General features: G+C 47.3%; 1 protein-coding gene across 3 annotated transcripts in view; it reads right to left on the reverse strand.

The window, feature by feature from the left end:
- Window positions 1–14531: 14531 nt before the first annotated feature.
- The window catches only part of LOC111850521 (myotubularin-related protein 13), a 78851-nt gene continuing 71470 nt past the window's right edge, over window positions 14532–21912 (reverse strand). For 2 of the 3 annotated variants that reach the window (XM_072698500.1, XM_072698498.1), the window contains 8 exons: window positions 21137–21263; window positions 20359–20486; window positions 19397–19630; window positions 18792–18899; window positions 16280–16470; window positions 16018–16105; window positions 15682–15813; window positions 14532–15599 (listed from right to left, as the gene is read on the reverse strand). In XM_072698500.1, the coding sequence (XP_072554601.1) occupies window positions 15501–15599; window positions 15682–15813; window positions 16018–16105; window positions 16280–16470; window positions 18792–18899; window positions 19397–19630; window positions 20359–20486; window positions 21137–21263 (1107 nt within the window). In that variant the 3' untranslated portion in view covers window positions 14532–15500. The remainder of the gene's footprint in view (window positions 15600–15681; window positions 15814–16017; window positions 16106–16279; window positions 16471–18791; window positions 18900–19396; window positions 19631–20358; window positions 20487–21136; window positions 21264–21912) is intronic. The other variant, XM_072698499.1, reaches the window with a different exon arrangement.

Here is a 21912-nt window from a genome sequence, read left to right on the forward strand (position 1 = left end):
CATTCTCTCTCAAATCTGGACATGTGCCAACCATTTGTAAATGCACATAGTCTCAACTAAATGTGCCTAAAAAAGCAGACAAACTCTCGTTCCTGAAAGTAATCTTCAGATAACATTAGCATCTCGCTGTTTGTTTTGAATGTAAGACGCTGCAAGTTCTTCTCTTGGTGAACTCCTCATTTATAAGTTGTTTTAAGCTTCATGTCCTGTTGTGATTTTTTTCTTCAGTCTTCCACTAGCTTGAAAAAAATCATCTTGGAAAAAACCCTGGAAAAAAACCACAGCATGTCTCCATTAGCTGGGAGGCTTGAAGGTGCTCAGAAGTGTATGGATCTCACTTTTAGAATCTTTGTGAAGATTCTCCTGTGTACTGAAAATCACTCTAGGTCAGAAGCCCAACCACACTCCAACCCACAGTAGCTTGGGTTAGCGAATGGGACGGCTAATCTGGTCATGGGTACATTTCCTAAAAACTCCCGGTAAGCAACTTACATACTGTAGTTGGAACCGTTCAATGGCATGGTTCCAATTATATAAGTTGCTTATGTTGTTAACAGGTATTTTTTTCCGAGATGTATCCAGTAATGGCTTCCTTTGTAGAATAATGAAGAGGGGCAACACAGAGCATTATGGGAAAGCGGTGGTCAACCTGAAGGGGCCCATAACTCTGTTGGTGGTCTGTAATTCCATTGTGGTTATGGGAAGAGGAGTTATTGATTGGATGATTGATTTAGAGGAGAACAGTATTTGTTTTTGGCTTAAGTGTCACAACCTGGCCGTGTTTGTGCTGCCTTGCTGTGCTTGTGAAGCAATTAAAATAAAAGCAATTGCCTCAGAAAGCAACGAGGGGCAGGGATGCCAGATTTATTTCATTAATGGGCAGTGTGTAGCACGGATGGTTATTGGGTTGAATCCTGTTTGCGGCTGAGTAATTAAATCACCACTAGGTCCTTGAGGCCCTTCAGTTCAGCTACTCCAGCAGTGCTTGATGCTGGCCGACCTTGTCCTCTGACCCCAAGCTTTCCGCACTTCTGTGTCATTTTGGACAAATGCGTCTGGTTAATAAATGCATAAAAGTTCAGCGGTTGCTCGGGGTAACAGTGTGCGGTAAATGAACAGGGACAGACCATGTTCTGCTCACATCCATCTCTGGCCAGACAGGAGTGTGATCCCGTTCCTGCCCCAGGCGGCATTTGTAAGTGCGGTAGGCTGACCATGAATCTGCCTACAGTGGGAAGAAGGAGACTCCACTCGGCCAGAAGACCCAGATACATATCAGGCTGCATGCTCCAAACTTTATTCCTTTGTACTAACTCTTTCATATCCAAACCAAGAAATAAGGTACATACATCACATCACCGCCATCCTGAAAACCCTTCACTGGCTCCCTGTCCCACTCAGGATAGAGTACAAGGTCTTTCTCCTCACCCATCAGCGCATCTATGGTCATGCCCCCCTTTACTTCCAGGAACTCCTCACCCCCCATACCTCCTCACGCACCTTCCGCTCTGTACACACTAACACCCTCTAAGTCCCCAGAACCAAGCTCCGCAGCGTGGGTGATGGGGCTTTTTCATCTGTGGCGCCGAGGCTGTGGAACCCTGATTATCTGAGAGCCCCACAGTCGACTGATGCTTTTAAACAAAACCTAAAAACTCATCTTTTTAGAAAGATATTTTCTTAATTTTATAGATTCTCCTGTTTTATTTCTTTATTTTTACTCTGTAGCACTTTGAGATTGCTAAAATATAAAGTGCAATACAAATAAAATGTATTATTATTATTATTATTATTATTACATTTATTTAGTAAAAGCTTTTATCCAAAGCAATGTACATTTCAGAAAGTATGGTCAGACAGTCCCTAGAGTAATTAGGGTTAAGAGGTTTTGCTCAAGGGCCCAACAGCATACTGCCAACTATGGGATTTGAGCCTGCAAACTTCTGATTATGAATACAGCATCCTAAGCAGCTGAGCCACAGCCCACCCCTTGGTACCCCTCACTCAACAGGAACCAACCGCACCTCAGCTGAGCGTAATCATACTTGGAGCTTGAGGCTACCCACACAGGGCACATCCAGAACCTGATGGTCCGGTCAGCTTGTGGCTTGGTTAAAATGAACTGGATTAATTAATGGTTGCAATTATCAGCAGGCCCAGTGAGGTTTGGTGACATTAGTCCAAACAGCATGGAAAAAATTTCCTAGAAACGTCTACCTGATGTTTTTCTATTACCCAATGGGGTAAAGATGAAACCTGAGACTACCAGTCCCTCCAGTCATCAAAACAGTAGCAAAGATTTGCAGGACCAGTCTCCCTTCCCTGTTAGACATCTATGAAGGACATCCACATGTGCCTGGCATGATCACAGACCCTTTCCACCTCTTTCACAATCTCTTTATCCCATTGCTATCTGTTAGAATGTTCTCCAGCCTCAAAACCAAGACAGTCTCAGCAGCGGTTGTTGCACTTAAGTTACCCGAACCTGTAGAATGGCCGGTTGAGATGTCTTGTGTATCTTCTATGCAGCCAGCGCCATAGAGACCGGCACAGAATCTGACTGTCTATCGAAAACATTCCTGAAACTCCTTTGTGGCTAATGGGCTTCAGTCACATTCAGGGTGTCAAAAATAACCATAAGAAAATGATATTAGCCAAAGGGAGATTGACTAACCCATATGGGACAATAAGAGACTAAATAAGTAACAATAAGTAACTATGGTCTCTCAGGTAAATTTTAGCCTGGGAAATACAGTCTTAGTCTGAACACGTTTACTGAAAATCATTTTACTTTTAACAAAACAGCAATCCTAATCACACCTCGAGGTTATGCAGTAAGTTTTCACTTATGGATGCGAAACCTAAACTTTGTAGAGCTGGTTTAGGATGAGTTGGACCAAAGAGTAAGAGCAAGGCATTTTGTGCCCAGAACTTGTGGAAACTCTTTCAGGAGAGCTGAAGAAGCATTCCAGGTGGCTACATCTGGAAGCTGGTTGAAAGAATGCAAATAGTCTGCAATGCTATGATTGAAGCAAAATGGGGATATTTTGCAGAGTCTAAGTTTTTGACATGTTGAACACTTCTTTTGGTCTTTGCAATATTTGATAATTATTATTTCATTGCCTCAAGGAGTTTTACTATAAGGTGAATAACAGCTAAAATAGAGGCAAAGCAGGTGTGCCCAGATTTTTCACTAGTACTGTACAGTGGGGGTTAATTCGTAATTAAGGCTTGTATTTTATCCGTACGTTATACTCTAAAAAACCATGCTGAGCAAAATACTTCCTTGATTGCAGTCTGTCATTAATTCTTTGATTTTATTTGAATCTGTGGTAGAATCACGCTTTGCTACTTTAATCTGTTGGCAGTACTTCAGCACCCCCTACCAGTCACACGGGGGATGAAAAAACAGATCACCTTCATTCAGCTTCTCATTTTCTCTCTTTTATTTTATCACTAAAGGTCGTAATAAGCAGGTTTCTTTGATACCGCGGTATCAGGTGGTATGAATGATGTGATTATTAGGCTGCCATTGCCTGAAAATGAAAGTGGAGATGGATGTTTGATCAGCAGATATGACCTCAAGGTCATACCTGGATTGTAGCTCTCTGCGGAGCCAGCCCCTCCCCCACATGTACATACCCCCTCCATGGGTTGCTCAGTCAGTGAAGGAGCTGGAAAAGGCAACGTGTGTACTGTCTGACCAATAGGAACAATGAGGGGGAAAAGCTAATGTGCAAGATGTATTCCCAAAGGAGAACTAAAAGTAAACAAAGCACAGCAGTGTAACAGAGGATACTGACTAATATTAAATCCATCCATCTTCTAACCTATCATCCTGGTCAGGTCGTTGGTAGGACGAACTTATACGGTTGTAGACATACACTGCATGCAGAATTATTGGGCAAGTGTGTATTTTGCTCGTATTTTCCCTTCCAACTAAGATGAGTAACGATTAATCTCCATTTAAGAATAGAGCATACTCAGTATGTGGGCTGAGAACTTTCTCTTTGAAGAGAAACGGGAAACTGTAGAATTATTAACAAATGTATTATTACTATTAAAATGGACCAAAAAAGGACTTTATAGGAATTGAAAGAAACAAAACCAAAAGTGCCAGACAGAGGGACGCAAAACAATCAAAATCGAATTGTGATCACTGTACAACTGAATGTTTTGTGGCCAGCAGCCAATGAAGATGGAAAAAGCAAGTAGGTAGAAAACACTTAACTTCCAGAAATGTGTGTCAAATTGAATGTGGAGACTTCCAGAAAGTCTTTAGCATCTAATGGCACCATTTAAAACTGCAATCTGAACGGAATCTCCGGAAGTATTAGATTGTGTTATGTGACACTGCTAACATCACAAAACCTCAACTCAATATGGCACACAAGCTAAAACATCAAGAACAGGCACAGGCATATCTCAAGACAAAGTTTTACAAAGGTTTTATGGAGAAATGAGATGAGAGTAACTTGCTGGAGCAGATGGATGGACCAATGAACGGACACCTTCTTCAAGCAACAACAAGGTGGTGGAGGAGTGATGATTTGAGCTGTAATTATCAGTGATTAACGTGTCGGACCTTTCCAACTTGCAGATGGTGTAAAAATTAACTGCAAGATCTACTGTCAATTTCTAAAAGATACCTTCTTCAAACACTTGTATAAGTTGAAGTCAGCAGCTTTCAAAAAGCTTATGATATCCATGCAGGACAATGGCCATATTCATTGAAGTATTGCATAGACTGGCCAAGAAAGATTCGAAAGGTGATTGACTTTTCACCTGACCTCATTCATTGCTTTACTGAACCCCATTGAGAAATACTGGACATTACTAAAGTACAGTATGAGATTTACCAAGATAGCAAGCAGTACACTTCTTAGACCAGCGTCTGGGAGAGGAACCCTACCCGCCTCAGCTAATATTCGATGGGATCAAGTCAGAAACTTGACTGGTTCCATGGGTAATAGACTTGGGATGGTCATTGAGAAGAAAGGTGGCTACACAGGACATTAAAGATTGTAAAGTGGACCGTACAGAACAGCTATTCCTTATATAGACTGAATAAAATTTAATTATTTCTCTTGATGCTGAAGAAAGAAAAATCCACTTAGTTTCTGATTGCCTAGTAATCATGCACACAAGTGTTTTTCTTTTTTTTGTGAGACAAAATTTTCTCTCTTCTTTACTTGCATGTAGTAAAGGAAACTTCTGAATTCACCTCTATAGGCCTGCCCAAACATTGCTAAAAAACTCTTCAGGAATACTACTTGCCTAATCATTCTGCACACAGTGTCTTATTACTTGCATACTGCAATCATTACTCAAAACTTACTAACACCCAAGCAGCTTTCCCACTTATTTCTCCAGAATTTATAAAATGACAGATTAAAAGTATGTTTCATCATGACCACCTCACATATGCATCCTGCAAAAGAAAATTGTTAAACTCAGGAAATCTGTATTTGATTTTTTTTAATCTCATAGATCATTTCAGACAAAGAATCTCCTTCACAGGTGCAACATTCTTAGTGCCAAACGATGCAGGAGCTCAATTCCAGTAGCAGAACTTTGTTCCAGAGCATATTGTGGAACAGATCAGGATCTTCTTATGAGAAACATCCCAGTGAAGTTCAAACGGAACAATAAGACCTTCTGACCACCAAGAAATGACCTGGAGGACATACCCATTCATTTGGGGGAAAAAAGCAATTCCAGATCTGGACCTATTAGATACAGGACCAGAGGATCTGTGGATGGAATTCAAAGATCATCCATCAGGAACCTGTATAAATAGGCCAACGCTGGACAATGAGGAAACTGGACTGGAAGTCCTGACTTCTTTGAACTTTGGTTCTGCTGAAGACTTATGAATTATGTGGACAGATTTCTTGGTAAAAAAAAAAAAAAAAAATCAAGCCTAAATTAGCACAAAACTCAACTGGGGTGTATTATGAGAAGACCCAGCACTTTAGAGAAGATGCTTGGAAAAGTCGAAGAATGTAAAAAAGGAAGAGGATGGCGAGCAACAGGATGGGTGGACTCGATTGTTACAATGATGAACCAGATGGAAGACAGAACATTCTGGAGGGATTCCAACTGTAAGCTTGCCAAGAGTCAATATCAACTTGATGGCACCTATAATAATAAAATATCCATAACAGTGATCTTATGTATCATGTCTCTCCCTCTCATCACTCAGTTTTTGTCCCAGTTTGCAGTTTGTTGGTGCTTATTAATCATCTCCCTTTTGTGCACTTTTATGGTATGGAACGTGTGTCAGCATTATGGGAACAATGACCATCTGCCAGGTAATGGTTTATTTAACAGAGCTGTTTTACTGGCCAGTGAGTGGACAAGCTGTTGCCGAATGTCGAAACTGAATGTTTTCGTTTCTGATGACATCGATGTACCGGGACTCCTTTCTAAATCCAGCTTTCTGAAAGCATGACTGAAGTGTAAAGAAGCCACTGCTGCTTGGCCACCCATAGTGGCATTTCTGATGACCTAGAGTTTGTGCATTTTGAAGATGCGAACTGAAAAACCCTCAAATTTAAAAAAGCCCTCAAATATCACAAAACAGTTTTATGTTCACCTGAGGTGGTTCTGTAGCTAGTTGAAAAATAAGTAATTCCCAAAACGTAACTAGAAACAGAATTTGCGACTTGAAGCAAATATTTACGAAAGACACGCATTAGCATCTGTTTCCGCTAACCAAAAGAAATTCTAAGAGGAATTTTGCTTTTATGAAAAAAGGGTAAAAGCGAAAATAACCTTTAATGTTTATCAGCGAGCTAATTATATAGATATGCTGTCCCGCGCCACATAGCAACATTTTGGTTAACGATGGACCACATATACGACAGTAGTCTGGTAAGATTATAATGTGGCTGAAAAATTACTGTTTTCTAGCAATGTCAAAATTGTCGTAACATCATAGTGGGACACATTACTCTCGTGATTGTGGTGGTGATGGTGTAAACATACTGCCAGTCATATAAAAGTACAGCACATGCAATTATGTGCAGTACATTTAACTTGAAAATTACAATAAATAACTATGTTACTGTCACGCCCTGCTTGTCCAATCCTCCTGTGTGCCACGCCCCCTCATTAACCTCGTGTGAAATCCCAATTGTTATCAGCAGTCCGCGTTCGAGCATGTTTCCCCAGTCCTGTCATTGACGTTTCCACCGTGATTGTGCTTCGTTTTACCATTTGTGGAATAAAACCCCTCATTCCTGACTCTCTGGCTTCCCAACCCTGATTCCTCACTCCGTATTCTCCCTGCTCAACCACCAGTCGTGACAGAATGACAGGACTCCCAGAAGAGACGCCTCACCTAACCGAGAGCCAACACCTTAGTCTACTGGAAGAGGTGATATACTGGCTAAATCAGCCCGAGGTCCAGAGCGACCCCGTGGTGCTGGCTCTAGCCAGCCAGAGCGGGAGCATCTTGCAGGAGATGTCTCTGCCTGGGAACGCGCACCTAGTTGGTGAGGTGCGCGACAATCTCCGGCAGCTGTTGCAGAGAGTGGTGGAGGTAAGGACCCAGCAGGGAGCTCTTGACAACAAGCTACCTTCCGCTTCACCATCGGAGCTCCCTGAGACTCCGGACTCCGCCTAAAACAGCTGACCGGAGAAAGAAGAGCCGGAAAGATTGGAGATCGGAAGAGGAGCCGGTGATCTTCCTGGGGGCTGTCTCCCTCTCCACTTCTTCCCCCGCTGGATATCGGGAGGAGCCCCTCCTGATTCTGAACTCGGCAGTATTTCTGCCCTACGTCACCGCTTCACAGCAGCCGCCTGACGCTTTGCTGCCTGGGTCTGCCGCTTACCCCTTGCTGAGGAAACCCCTGGCATTTAAAGGGTGGAGGTCAATGGAGGATGCGATCCCGCAGGTCCCTAGGATCCCAAAGAAGGCAGCACCTGCTGTGGAGGTACAAACCCCAGCTCCGATGATCTGCCCCCCGCGCTTCCTGCGCCAACAGTTGATGCTCCGCCCGAGGTTCCTGCACTGACGGTTCCTGCTCCGCCTGCAGTTCCTGCTCCTGCCAAGGTTCCTGCGGCAGTGATTCCTGCTCCCGTTCCTGTGACTCCTGCTACGTCCGTTCCTGCTCCCATTCCTGTGACTCCTGATCCGTCTGTTCCTGCTCCTGTTCCTGTGACTCCTGCTCCTGTTCTTGTAACGCCTGCTCCGGGCATTCCTGCTCAGTCCCCTGAGGTTCCTGTCTCTTCGGCTCCAGTTCCCCTGGTTCCTGACCCTGCTCCCGCACCACCGGTTACCAGGACCCAGTCCCTGTTCCCGAGGAGGTCCCGGACTGCCTGACAAACGCTCCTTCCCCCTTGGGGGAGGAGGAGCTCGAATGGGATCCCTCAGGGATTTCCCTGAAGGCCCCACTGGACCGCTCCGGGGGAGTGACTCCTTCGCCACCACAGCAGGACAGATCCCGGCCAGGTCCCCGCCTCTTAGTCTCCCAGAAAGGGAGGGGACACCTGTGCCAGGGTCGGGTCCCACCCACCCTGCCCCCTGGCTCGCCCTCGATCTCTTTGGTGGTGGCTCGAGGGGTACCTGTGGGTCCTCCGGCTCCTGCTATGGGGTCGCCTGCAGTTCCGCGGGCTCCTGCTCAGTGGTCGCCTACGGGTCCCTCTCTGACGCCTCGTCGGTCGCCTTTAGCCATGCCTCTGACACCTCATCGGTTGCCTGCGGGTTCCCCCACTTCGACTCGTCGGTCACCTGCGGGTCCCCCCACTCCAACTCATCGGTCGACTGCATCTTCGCCCGCTGTGGCTGCACAATCACCTACCGCAGCTTCACCTCCTTCCTCACCTCCACTGAGGTCCCCTTCAACTTCCTCCTCACCTCCTCCGCCTGCCTCCCTGCCCCTTACGAGGTATCCTCCTGCTCCTACCTCGCACTCACCAAGGGTCCCTCCGGCTTCAACCTCGCAGTCGCCTGCTGCGCTTGTGGCTTCCGCCTCTCGCCCACTGGGGTTCCCTCTGTCTCCCCATTTCCCCCCAGTCTTTGCCTTCCTGCCTCGTGGATTTGTGCCCTCTGTGTCTGCTTCTCGTCCCTCTGTCTCTCCTGTGTTCACTCCTGGTCCCTTCGTTCCTTCCGTTCGCCTTCCCTGTGATTTGTCAGTGATTGATTAGCTTGTTGTCCCTGTGCCTGTTCTGTGTGTCCGGCCTGTTCCTGGTGTATTCTTTTGTTTTCCAGGTCTCCTGTCCCCGGCCCCGTCTCTTCCTTCCCCTTGGGGCGCGCCCAGAGCGAGCCTTTGGGGGGGGGTTCTATCATGCCCTGCTCGTCTGATCCTCCTGTGTGCCACGCCCCCTCATTATCCTCGTGTGAAATCCCGTGTTTATGCTTCGTTTTACCATTTCTAGAATAAAACCCCTCATTCCTGTCTCTCTGGCTTCCCGACCCTGATTCCTCGCTCCGTATTCTCCCTGCTCAACCTCCGGTCGTGACAGTTACTGATTTATGTGTTTGGTGTACTGTAGTTTTTTATCATTATTTAGTGTATAGGAGGTTATACCATCTAGGTTTGCGTAAGTACACTCTACGATGTTCTCACAATGACGAAATCGCCTAACGATGCATTTCTCACAACGTATCCCTGTCATCCCTATTCATTCTGGTAAGTGAAACTACACTGATGCATTATTTCTACTTTATGTATTCTATGTATCGATTATATAATTTCTGTTTTTACTGTATGTTAGTGTTGTTTTCAATTGTATGTGTTATTTGGTATGATTTGTGAGTTATTTTTTGGGTCTAGGAATTTTTCCCATATAAATTAATGGTAATTGCCTCTCACTTTATGCCATTTTGGATACCTGTACTAACTCATGGAAAGCCCGCTTCATGAGGCATGGATCTTTATCTGCAGGGTGATATATGATATGTATTATTTGCATGACATCCATTAATGGAAACCCTTTTCACAATATAACTTCGTCACCTAAAATTTGCGCAAAACTATTGGAAACTCGGCTAGCCTGTCCAAGAGCGCCGCCTGGAGGATATTATGAGTAACCCTCTCATTTTAGCTGAGATTGTGAGGCTGCTGCTTAAAGGCGATACTTACCAGCAAGCAGTGACTGGCAGTTCAAGGGATTTTCTCAGTTGCGCATTAGAAAATTTAGTAGCTAGTGGTTTGGAGAGTATGGCAAGATGGGGTTTTTCGAGAACGTGGCCTACCTCTTCAAAATGCTCGTTCCTGCGTAGGTTTCATAGCCCTGTAGGCCTGTGAAAAAGAGTTTTTCATTTTAAGTTACTGGGAATAAGGCCAGTGCAGCTAGTATACTTACTTATTTAGCAAACCCTTTTATCTAGAGCAACATACATTTTTGAGAAAACAGAATCAGTCAGTCCCTGGAACAACTGAGGTTAAGGGCCTCGCTGAACGGCCCGACAGTGAAATCACTCTGCCCACAGAACCTCACACCGCTAGTCCAGGAGATGAGGGGCTTCAGTGAGAAATGTCTAACTGTGATTACAAGACTGAACTACTGAAGCTCAAAATCTGTCAAGTTGGTTAAGAGGGCGATGTGTGCTGGGCACATATCTCGCTGTGATGGTCCCAGAATAGAAACTCTCTGACGTGTCAAATCCTGAAGCCTTTCTCCACCCACCCCCCCCATTCGTGCGGTGGTCCGCAAGCGCTGAGAGCTGCCGCTAGGCCTGGCCACGTCGTTTACATGCGGTGCATGATGCTCGAATTCCCTAAACATCGAGGCTTCTCCATTAGTAATTACTGCCGTCTTGAGAGAGAATTTTCCCTTTGATCAGCATCCCAAGGAGCCATAGTTTATCATCAAATATGGAGCATCTCTGCCCCAAATGTTGTACTGGTTCATACAGGACATGACTCTCTGTTGCCAGAGTTCAAACTCCAGGATCTTAATTTGCTCCACTGGGACTCTTGCGTACGTGGAGCCAGCTTGTCGCCTCCAGCACCTTCCAGTTGCTGAGCGTGCTGTGGAGATGGTTGATGTAGCCAAGGGTTCATGATGCCTTTGGTGTATAGATTTACAGATGGTCAGCCAATGAAATGACCACGTATTGGAAATACACTTCCATCCATGTTTCGTATTTGCTTAAGCAGTGCTGCATTCATATTTGTAAGTCTTGAATCACTATTGAGCTCGCTGTAGCCTGGCATGGTGGCTGAAATGGTAGTGTCGTGCCAATTGGTCCTCTAAGTAGTAATGTAATTTGAGAGTTGTAGCGAAAACCTGCATACCCAATGGCCCCTTCTGGATGAGACTACCTACCCCTGAGTTAGGCTAACTGACATCTCTAAATCGGCCATAGCATGCTAGGCTAGCATCCTGTCTGGCATGTACCCCAGCCTTGTACCCTGTGATGAGTGGTGGATGGATGGATTTCTTCTGTGTCCTCTAACTCAAACCATCCATCCATTTTCTGTAACCACTTATCCCGTTCAGGGTTGCGGGCTGTCCGGAACCTATCCTGGAGGCTATGAGCACAAGGCAGGGAACCACCCAGAATGTGGCACCAACCCATCACGAATCTTCTATACCTTTATACATATATTTATTATATTTGTACTTATGTGCATTACCATAGGGGAACAGTATTTCAATACACTATTTCGCTGTGCATGGATACGTTGACAAAAAAACGAACTCCTGTGTCTTTTGGAGGGAATATATCCAGATATGTTTAATAAATTGGCCACCAGGTGTCACCCTTGCACAGACTGTGCCTGCTGCGCGGTGCCTTTCTGTCTGCGCACCTGTCATCTGTCATGTATCGCTGGGGGGTACCTGTGCGTGTCAGCCGTGTTGTTTTTGGAAATCTTTGAAATGGTTATTAAAAAGGCCTGAAAAACAAGCAAGCCTGGCATTCTGCTGATGTCAGGTGACACCAGGAATTTATGTCAATGTGCCCAAGAGCTTGCCAGAATTAGACCTATAATCTAAATAAAACGCTGTCTTTATGCAAACCTGGCGTGGAACGAGTGCTTTACCAAGGTCTGCTAACTTAAAAAGATGTAAAGCAAAACTAATTTACATGGATCTGTCCACTTCTCCTTGCATTTTTCTAGTTAACCTTTTTATTTGCACACATTTTTTTGTTGAATTGCATGTTTTTCATGGAACGTACACACTCTTAGTTTCTGTCCTTGAAATTAAACTCTCGTCCCTGTGATGTACTGATGTCATTTAGAAATGGTGCTGTTTAACTAAAGATTGGTTATGAAGGATGAATTTATTTGCCTTTTGCACAAGTACATGGGAATGTGTTAGATTTCACGTATCCCATCATGCTCTCCTTTTTAAAAGCCAAGCTTGGGGTCGGAGCGCACGGTCAGACATTCATCCAGCGCCCCTGGAGCATTTTTTGGGTGGGGTTGAGGATCTCGCTCGAGGACCCTTTGAGCCAAACACCGTTGTCTTCCTACAACCAGAGACCTACAAAGCTATGTGCATATGAGGGATCTTCCAGGAGTTCTGTGTCTTTTATCCGTCGTTCCTGTTAATTAACTCTGCATTTCACCCCAAACTTCTCTATCTACCCGGGGCAGTGGGGGGGGGTGTCATACCAAGCAGGCCCCCCCACAGCGTATCATTCTCACTGTAGCCAGATGAAGCGCCTGCCTGAACGACTCCAGATGGAGTTGGTGGGGGGGGGGGGGGGGGTATATGCACTCTCCCCACACGCCAGCCCTGGGGGGTTAATATCCTCTCGCTGCGGCTCTGTGGACGACAGTTTTAGTGACGATCGGGCCGCGTTGCATATCCGGCGATGGCGTTTACCACCACACAAATCACCCCCTGCTGGCCACAAACAGTCACTACACTAGGGGGTGGGTGACCCAGCCGGAATGGGACTTGCGCATCTCCTCTTCTCTCTCACACACAAAGCACACGCCGGTGGAGGGAGCGCATCAATGCAGATGATTAGCACCAGACTTAGCCGCGGTTCTGTCCGGCAGGATCGACCGGCCCAAACCAGAGACTCGCGCCCACATTCTCGGCATTTGTGGATTACGGGGGGGGGGGGGGGGGGGAGGAGTGTGTCTGTTGTTGCTTAGGAGGAATGAAAGCTGACATTTTTCACTTTTACGAGAGGATGCAGGAGAAGCCTCCCCATGGGGGGGGAGGGGTCAACCTCCAGCCGCAGACCCCAGCATTCCTGCATGAGACAGAAACACCCCCCCCCCCTTCACCTCCATCCACAGGCGTTTCATTAGGCCTATCATCCCCCTCCAGATGGTCATCGAAACAGCCTGGCCGATGGAGATTCGCGGGGATGGGGGGTCTGATGATGGAGGGGGGTCTTCGCCTTGCCCCCCCCCCCCATTCATATTTATTTTCATCATCCATTTATCTGCATGCATCCATTCATCTTCTAACCGCTTATCCAGGTCAGGGCCATGCAGATGGATGGAGATCAGGAACAGCACAGGGCACATCATGGACATGATCATCCAGAGCGGTGACTCATCTCGACTGCACTGAAACTGCATTTCAGAAAAGGGGTGGATGTCCTACAGGTGACTGTATCTCAGCACTGGCTGACCCTCACTGCTCAAGCATGCTGCAGAGAAGTCCTCCTTCGCAGTGATGGGAGAAATGATGCTTTAGACTGCAGTGGGCAGGATCACCAATCACTGCCACCTTCAAACCAATGGCAGCCAATAAGCACTGGGGTTAAAGCTGTGAATGACAACCTTTATCCCACCCACTGCGGGATACGAACAGGGAAAGGGAGGTAGGGTCACATAGAGAACCTTTAGTGTCTATTTTGTGCAGTACGGTTTGGTTACATGTTGAAAATACTGGGATTTTTTACGAGTAATGATCATGGGATTTAAATGTGCTGTTTACTAGCGTTAGGATCAACAGAGTAATAACCATTGAGTAGAAGACTTACAGTTTAAACTGTAACATTAGGGGCGGTTCCCAGAATTATTTTAACCACGCCTGGACTAACGTTACCTATTATCTTCAGTACGAGCCTTTTTACGGACTGACCTCATCTCCGGCCCCCCTCCCGACGAGGCCGCACGGTTTGGCATCTCCGTGTTTATGACAGGCGAAAGCTGAGAGCGTGACGCCGGCTCGTGTTGAGGGCGGCTCCCTCGCCATCGGGCAGAGGAGCATGATGGGACTGAATCGGCGCTGGTGAACCTGGTGGTTTTTAATTAAAAGTATGAACTGAGGGTGAAACGTAGCTGAAGGCTAAGCCGCCAAACTTCAGCGAGGATTAAAAAAAAAAAAAACGAGAATTAATCATCGACAGTGTGGCTTTTATCTCAGTCCTGGCAACGTGCTGTTTATGTTTTGTTGTGAAACTCAAGGCTAAAAGAAGCAAAGGTGGGCGTATTTTGGCTTGGCATTGTTCTGTGCTTTTGATACATGATCGATAGCCGGCCTGGTCTGACAGTGATGCGGAGGTCAGGCAGATACCAGGCAGGTCACAGAGACGGGGGCGCCGGGGAAGGGGGGTTTACAAAGAGTCTCGTGTTTGAGTGACAAAAATAAAGACAACAGAGAACAAGACACGCTGGTTTATTTAATAGTCTCACTTCTGGCAAAAGAGTTGGCTGTTTTAGAGCAATGACAGGCTGTCAGGCCCACATGACTGAAGTCTGTTGCTATATTTTTAAAAAATTTTACAACACCTTCCCCTAACAACGCAGCCTCAAGCGGGGAGTTCAGGCACTTCGAGGACTTCGGACGTGATATCCCGATTATGTCAGTGCTGTCACTGAAAGGCCGTAACAACTGGAGGCGTGATAAATCATTTCACCCAGTTATGGGCTGGCTGCTTACTTTATGAGAAAGGTTGCGGGGAAAGACCGGGCTTTGATTTTGGAGGAAAACAAGCCTGCGTGGATCTCAGTGAGTGAGAAACTGTGTCGGCATGAGGCATTACAAAGTAGTCCGTCTCTTTTCAGCTACAGTTAGGGAAAAATAAGTGTTTCGATACACGTATGTAAAAAGTATAAAATGCCCCCGAACAGGATATTTACATACGTGGTTTTAAAAAACATGAAAACTCTTCACCGAGCCCTGACACAGATAAGAGACAACACAGTATGTAAACAAATCACCACTTCAAAGCTGAGCCGCTAAAGGTTAATGTGGAATTTGCATATTTTTTTTGGGTAGTAGTTATGGAATTAAAGCGATATGCTGAGCTTTAGTGTGCAAATTATACCTCTGCCCTGAATGGTCATATAAATGCTTAATCAAACGATATAGCTTGGTCTTGCTGGTGTTATTATAAGGGATGCATATGTTACGTTTAAGTGCAAATAACCACATTGTTGTTTAATGCATTCTTAACCAGCTGCTTCATTCTTATTGTATCTGTAAGCAGCAGATGATAGCTAATAGCTAATACTGGTCTCTGTCCCCTGTGTGTTCAGTCATATAGGGAGAGTAGCAGCCTGCGCCATCCACCCATCTGCACTGGGGGGCGCCAGTGCTCCCTCCGGCGCTGTGACGGGAGGGACGGGTTATGCATCTGAGATGCACGTCTGAATGCGATCCACCCACTGCTGGGCACTAGACGCATCCGCGGCGCAGAAGTTGTAGGTGCGCCTGGTGGTCTTCAGCTGAAACGACAGAGACTGTCTCAGAGACTGTCTATGCAAATGACAGCAAATAAGCGGAGCAGGGCTGAGGGCGGGGCCTCACGTCGAAGAAGGCCTTCTCGCTGATGTGCTTGGGTGCCCCCATGGTGGGCGTGGCCATCAGGACAGACTCCACCTCCGCCAGGTCAATGTGGCCCCTGCAGGTCGTGTCCTCGCCCGTGTCGTAATACCGCATCTGCTCGGCACCGCAAAGGACCATCAGCGCCCCCCAAACGGGCGTAAATTAACCCCCCCTCCCAATAATCAAAACTGGTCAATACAACTCCCCCCTCCCCCATATCACAAATGGGTAGAGACCTCAATCCCCACAGTGTTCAGCCCAATGTTACTGTCTTCACCCCACCCACAGCAAGCTGTCCGGAGGTGGAATCCTCCCCACCTGATGCTTAGTGACGTCCAGCACGAACCACCGCGGCTTCCAGCCCTTCAGCAGGGCCCCCCGCTTTAAGAGGACGCCCTCGTACGACCTGTGACCGCGAGAGCACACAGCTGACATGCGGTGACCTGGTGACCCTTCATTTCCCACCAACCCATTATAACCACACCGTCAGGAGCAGACAGTCTGTGGGTGGGAGCTGCTGTAGATCCCAGCGCTCCCTCCTATCGGAGACTCGACGCGTCTCGGGTTCCCGACAGCATACCGGTTCTCCTCGGTCCTGGGGGTGAACTGGCTGTAGAGCGTGGCTGCCCGCCGGTGCACCCCATTGGGGGCGGAGTGTCCCCCATCCTCGGCCAGGTTGTCATCAGCTAGGTGCAGCAGGGGCCAGTGCTGGGAGATGGGTGGGGCAGAGGCGGAGGCCAGGCCCGAGATGGGGAGGGATGCCTTGCGGATCTGTGGAGGGATGGGGCGTCGGGGAAGGGGGGATGGATGGGCGGGGGACAGAGGGGAAGGAGGGACGGGAGAGGGGGGAAGAAGGGGTGGGGCATGGGGGTAGGAGGGGCGGGGCATTGAGAGGTGGGCGGGGCATTGTGGAAGGAGGGGCGGGGCACAGTGAAGGGGGGCAGGGCATGGGGGAGGAGGGGCGGGGGACAGAGAGGAAGGGGGGACAGGAGAGGGGGGAAGAAGGGGTGGGGCATGGGGGTAGGAGGGGCGGGGCATTGGGAGGTGGGCGGGGCATTGTGGAAGGAGGGGCGGGGCACAGTGAAGGGGGGCAGGGCATGGGGGAGGAGGGGCGGGGCATGGGGGAATAGGTGCAATGGACAGAGGGGTGAGGGGGCAACAGGAGGGATGGAAAGGTGGGGCACCGGGGAGACACCACTCAATACAATGTATCTGTAAGCTAATCTCACAGCAAACCTACAAAAGCCGAAATTTTCAAGGTGAGAGAAACATTTTAAAAGCTGTTTATGCAATGACTACCTAACAAGGGGGGCAAATAAATACCCTTCCAAACACGACTACCTTCTCTGCCAAAAAAATAGTGTAAAGGAATAAAAAATGGCATCAGTTCATCTGCCTGGTTTCCAGACCTTTTAAAAATGCTTTCTAAACTGTGCATGACTCTACTGTCATAGCCAAAAATTTCATTTCCCTATCAAATACATCTAGTTTGAGGTTGCATTTATTACGTTACATTTATTTAGCAAATAATTTTGTCTAAAGTACAGGTGAGGACCAGCCAATGCCGTATTAGGGCCCAATCACATCAATCACGTCAATCACATCAAACACCTCACCATGTAATTGTGTTTTATGGCGCATGCACAATAATCACCAGGTCTTCAGATAACGGGTGAGACATTTGTCCGGACGCCGGCTTTTCGGTACTTATCAGACATTTACTCACACCCCACAATTTGGTTAGCAGGTTAGTAATATGCCTAAAATATTCATGAGATAAGTATCGTGAAGCCCAAAAGTCAGTAGTCTGTACAAATTCAGCATGTCCTTATGCTTATTAACGTCAGTGAGCGAAGCCCCATGCTGTTGTTTCAGTAAATCATTGTGGATATAGAAGGTCAGTGGTGTGACGGTGCTTTCTGCCCTGGCCATGACTACGCATGTGACATGTAACCCCGATTACATCCTGACGTGATCCCGAAAGCCCTGGGCCCAATACTGATTTTTGTATTTTGCCAGACATGGGATATGAACCTGTGACCTTCCGGGCAGGAGCGCAAAGCTGCAGTTTTTTAAGCTACACTCTGTTAGCATATTTTACAACATTAATGGATAACAGTGAAAAAAAAAAATTGCACACTAATGCTACCTTTAGTTCCTGTACAGAGCTGCCGTTTATTTCCATTTAACATTTTGATTTCATCCCAGACCAAACCCTTAAAATCATGAAGAAGGCTTAGTTTTATCAGTTCGGACAACTTAAGGGCAATATTTCATTGCTTCATCCGTTAAAAGACAATGCATAGCTATGCCAAGCAGAGAGCCTGGCGGAGGTGGAGTCTCTTTTTAAGTATATTAATGTTTTGGATTCTAGTATGACACTTTTAAGACCTTCTGTGACGTCTGAGATTCCAGAGCCTTCTAATGTATTACATTACACGCTTCAACACGGAACACCGCTATCGTCACAGAGGCTGAAGCACCGCTACGTGTTTAGGCACCGGGCTGCTATTGTTTATATGTTACTCCATTGTTTACATATTTTTGCCCACAGCTGGCAGAGAAACGCTCGACTATCATTGCCCCTTAGTCACAAACTCATGACCTTAACGTACTGGCTGAATGTTGCTAAGTTCCAAGTTGTATCTCTGTTAGTGAAACTCTTGCGTCTAGCTGAGTATCCTGCTAACTGAGCTGACTAGCTTTAAACAGGGTGATAATGTCTATAAAGAATAAATGCCTTTCACGTAGAAACACATCAAGATCCATCTGTCCCAGAAGCACATCGACTATCCTACACCGCTCCAACTCGCTGAATGCTCTTAACGTTACTCTGTGTCTGCTGATTGGAACAGTGGTCTTATTAGGTTCTTGCTTTGTTTGGGAGATGTTGTGTCCCTCTTACTCCAATCCAGCTTACACTCGTACCTGGGCATTCACTGGAAGCTCAGTCTAGCTGCGCTTATGCCTAGCTGACATCTTGACAGCTGTATGTTTGTCGTGTGCTATCTGTACGTCACTTTGCACAATAGTGTCTACAAAATAAAGCAAATGTAAAGTACTTTAAGTGCACCATGAGAGTCTGGACTCACCCTGCTCACCTCACGCAGTTCGTCCATGGCGGCCACCCTTGCCCTCTCCAGCGTGCTCTGCCAGCGCTCTGACGCCTGATGCAGCCGGTGCTCCAGCTTCTCCACTTCCTAAGCAGGGAGTCAGAGTCAGAGCAGGGCTTTGCGGAGTACAACTCCTTCCAAAGCAGGGAGTCGGAGTCAGAGCAGGGCTTTGCGGAGTACAACTCCTTCCTAAGCAGGGAGTCGGAGTCACGGCGGGGCTTTGCTGAGTACTACTCCTTCCTAAGCAAGGAGTCAGAGTCAGAGCAGGGCTTTGCGGAGTACAACTCCTTCCTAAGCAGGGAGTCGGAGTCAGAGCAGGGCTTTGCGGAGTACAACTCCTTCCTAAGCAGGGAGTCGGAGTCACGGCGGGGCTTTTCTGAGTACTACTCCTTCCTAAGCAAGGAGTCAGAGTCAGGGTGGGGCTTTGCTGAGTACTGCCCCCTCCTAAAGAAGGATTCTGAATCAGAGTGGGGCTTTGTTGAGTACTGCCCTTTACTAAGCAGGGAGTCGGAGTCAGAGTGGGGAATGAAAGAGCGTCGCGTGGCATATGGAGGATGGAAGCCTCCAGCAGAGGCCGCACTTACAGCCAGCAGCCTGCTGATGGCGTCTGGCTGGGCCCGGCTCACGCTGCTGTAGCAGGGCCACACGATCCTTCTGCGCCCCCCACTGGCCGCCAGCGTGTTCTCGCTCTGGGCATCACCCTCCAGGCTGTGAGCCGCCACCCTCCAGTCGTAGGACGGCCCTGTGGACAAGGTCTCCCCCGTGAAGTACTCCCAGCGAATGAGGCTGGGGATGCCCACACAGGGCCTTAGCACTGGCTGGATGGAGAAGTGGAGAGGGAGGGGGAGCCTTCAAACATCATGCAGAAAAGAACGGATGCCAGCTGACTTATACATGAAGGAAAGTAAGAAACATCTCCGATGTCACCCTGAAGCATGAATGTCCCTGGATGCTGATTTATGAGCCTGAACCCGCTGTTCACCTATCATTACAGACACCTTGTCCATGAGGAGCAAACATCTGAAAAAATCTTTCTTTACAGCTAAAGCTTCTCAGAAGCTCCTACAGAGGCGCTAATGTGTTTCAGGATTTATTTTAGAAATCTTTATTGAGCTGAGACAGAAATTTGCCCGGGTCAAGATCAGACGATGTTCTGATTTCATGAATGGTGAGAGCACGTGCAGCAGGGGAGGGGCGGGGCATGTGCGGCAGGGGAGGGGCGGGGCATGTGCAGCAGGGGAGGGGCGGGGCATGTGCGGCAGGGGAGGGGCGGGGCATGTGCAGCAAGGGAGGGGCAGGGCATGTGCAGCAGGGGAGAGGCGGGGCATGTGTAGCACGGGAGGGGCGGGGCATGTGCAGCAGGGGAGGGGCGGGGCATGTGCAGCAGGGGAGGGGCGGGGCATGTGCGGCAGGGGAGGGGCAGGGCATGTGCGGCAGGGGAGGGGCGGGGCATGTGCAGCAAGGGAGGGGCGGGGCATGTGCAGCAGGGGAGGGGCGGGGCATGTGCAGCAAGGGAGGGGCAGCGCATAGTGAGGCTCCATCCCACCTCAGTCTGCTTGGGGCTGTACAGGTAGTTGAAGAACACGGGGGATCTCCGGTGAATCCGGGAGATGCAGTCCCAGATGCAGATCCCAGTCTTAGCCTGTTTGGCTCCTTTGTCCTCCAACAGTGTCCCTTTAAGGACAAAAAGCAAGCAGCTGGGAATCAGAAAGTCTAAGTGAGGAAGAAATCATGGACGGCAGCCTACAGCAGCTTTTATGAAGGATATGCCACAGACACAGATAAAGGCGTTTTTGTTCACCAGACGGAACAATTCAAAATATACACAAGAACTGTATCACCTGCATGTTTATGAGAGCACTTGCTCTTTGTTCTCCTGAAAAATTTTACTTTCCTGCGTCATCAGGAAATTTGCACTGGAAAGCAAGCATTGCACCATAAATATTTTTTCTGTCATGTCCCACCATATGTATTCCCTGATTGACTTTTCTCTATAAATGTTCTAAACGGAGCAGTTATACAGCGGTGGGGCTATGGAGGCGGGGCCACAGGCCCCAACTGAATTGTGATTGGTCCCTGGAATGTCTCCTCCCCTGTCACTGATTCAAGACATTATTAGCCAATTATAAGATTGACCCCTATGTATGAATCATGGCCCTTCTTGTGCCTTAAGAAAAAAATCCTGCAATAGTCCCTCCCAGTATGTTATGATATCTATAAGGCACCTGGACTCTGCCCCTTTTTCTGAAGAAATGTCTATAAAAGTGGTAACGCTGACTTTCATCGGCCATTTAAATAACCATACACGCCTCTCCGACACTCACCGTGCTCCAGCCGCTCGTAGTCGGAGTCCAGGAGGAAGTTCTTGAAGCGGCTGGAGACGTGGTGATATGCTAGGAACTTCAGGTAATACTGGTTGAACTCAAACTCCCAGGGGTACTGGTGGTGGATCTGGATCGAGAGATGGAAGGAACAAATAGCACAGCTTTTCATGTTTCACTGGACCTGGCTTTGTGCTACGGCTAAAGTGAATTTGGCATGTCCGCTAAATGCCAAAATAAATAAGGAGAGTAATAATATGGTGTAAGACCAGGACGGCTTAGCCTCTGACATCATTATTCATAAGACATGCCCAGAAGACTCTCTTCAATAAGGCCACCTGGCTTTGCTTGCAAATGCAAAAGAAGTTTACAGAGAAACACAGGTCCTGTAGATGTCCTGCTTTCAAAACAACACTGGCTGTTGGTATGGGTTTGTATGGTGTCTTAACCCTCTGGGGAGTAGGGGTGGGGAACACACTCTCACTGACTGGGGCATCGTCACACATTTTATTCAATATCATAAACTTAATTCATGGCAAATAAATTATTTCTTATATATTTGTTTTGCCATTACACTCATCTTTATTTTAATGTATATTGTAAATATGTCAGATTTATGTTAAGTTTGTAATTTCACATCAAAGTATAGACATTACAAAATGCAGTTTGGAACACTTGCAGAAACATAATCAAAGTACACAGTAAGCAATGGTGGCAGTTTGTTTTGATCCCAGATATCTGATCACCAAAGTCTTGGCTACATGAAGATGACTAAACAG

Source organism: Paramormyrops kingsleyae, chromosome 13 (assembly GCF_048594095.1).
Source record: "Paramormyrops kingsleyae isolate MSU_618 chromosome 13, PKINGS_0.4, whole genome shotgun sequence".
Lineage (NCBI taxonomy): Eukaryota > Metazoa > Chordata > Actinopteri > Osteoglossiformes > Mormyridae > Paramormyrops > Paramormyrops kingsleyae.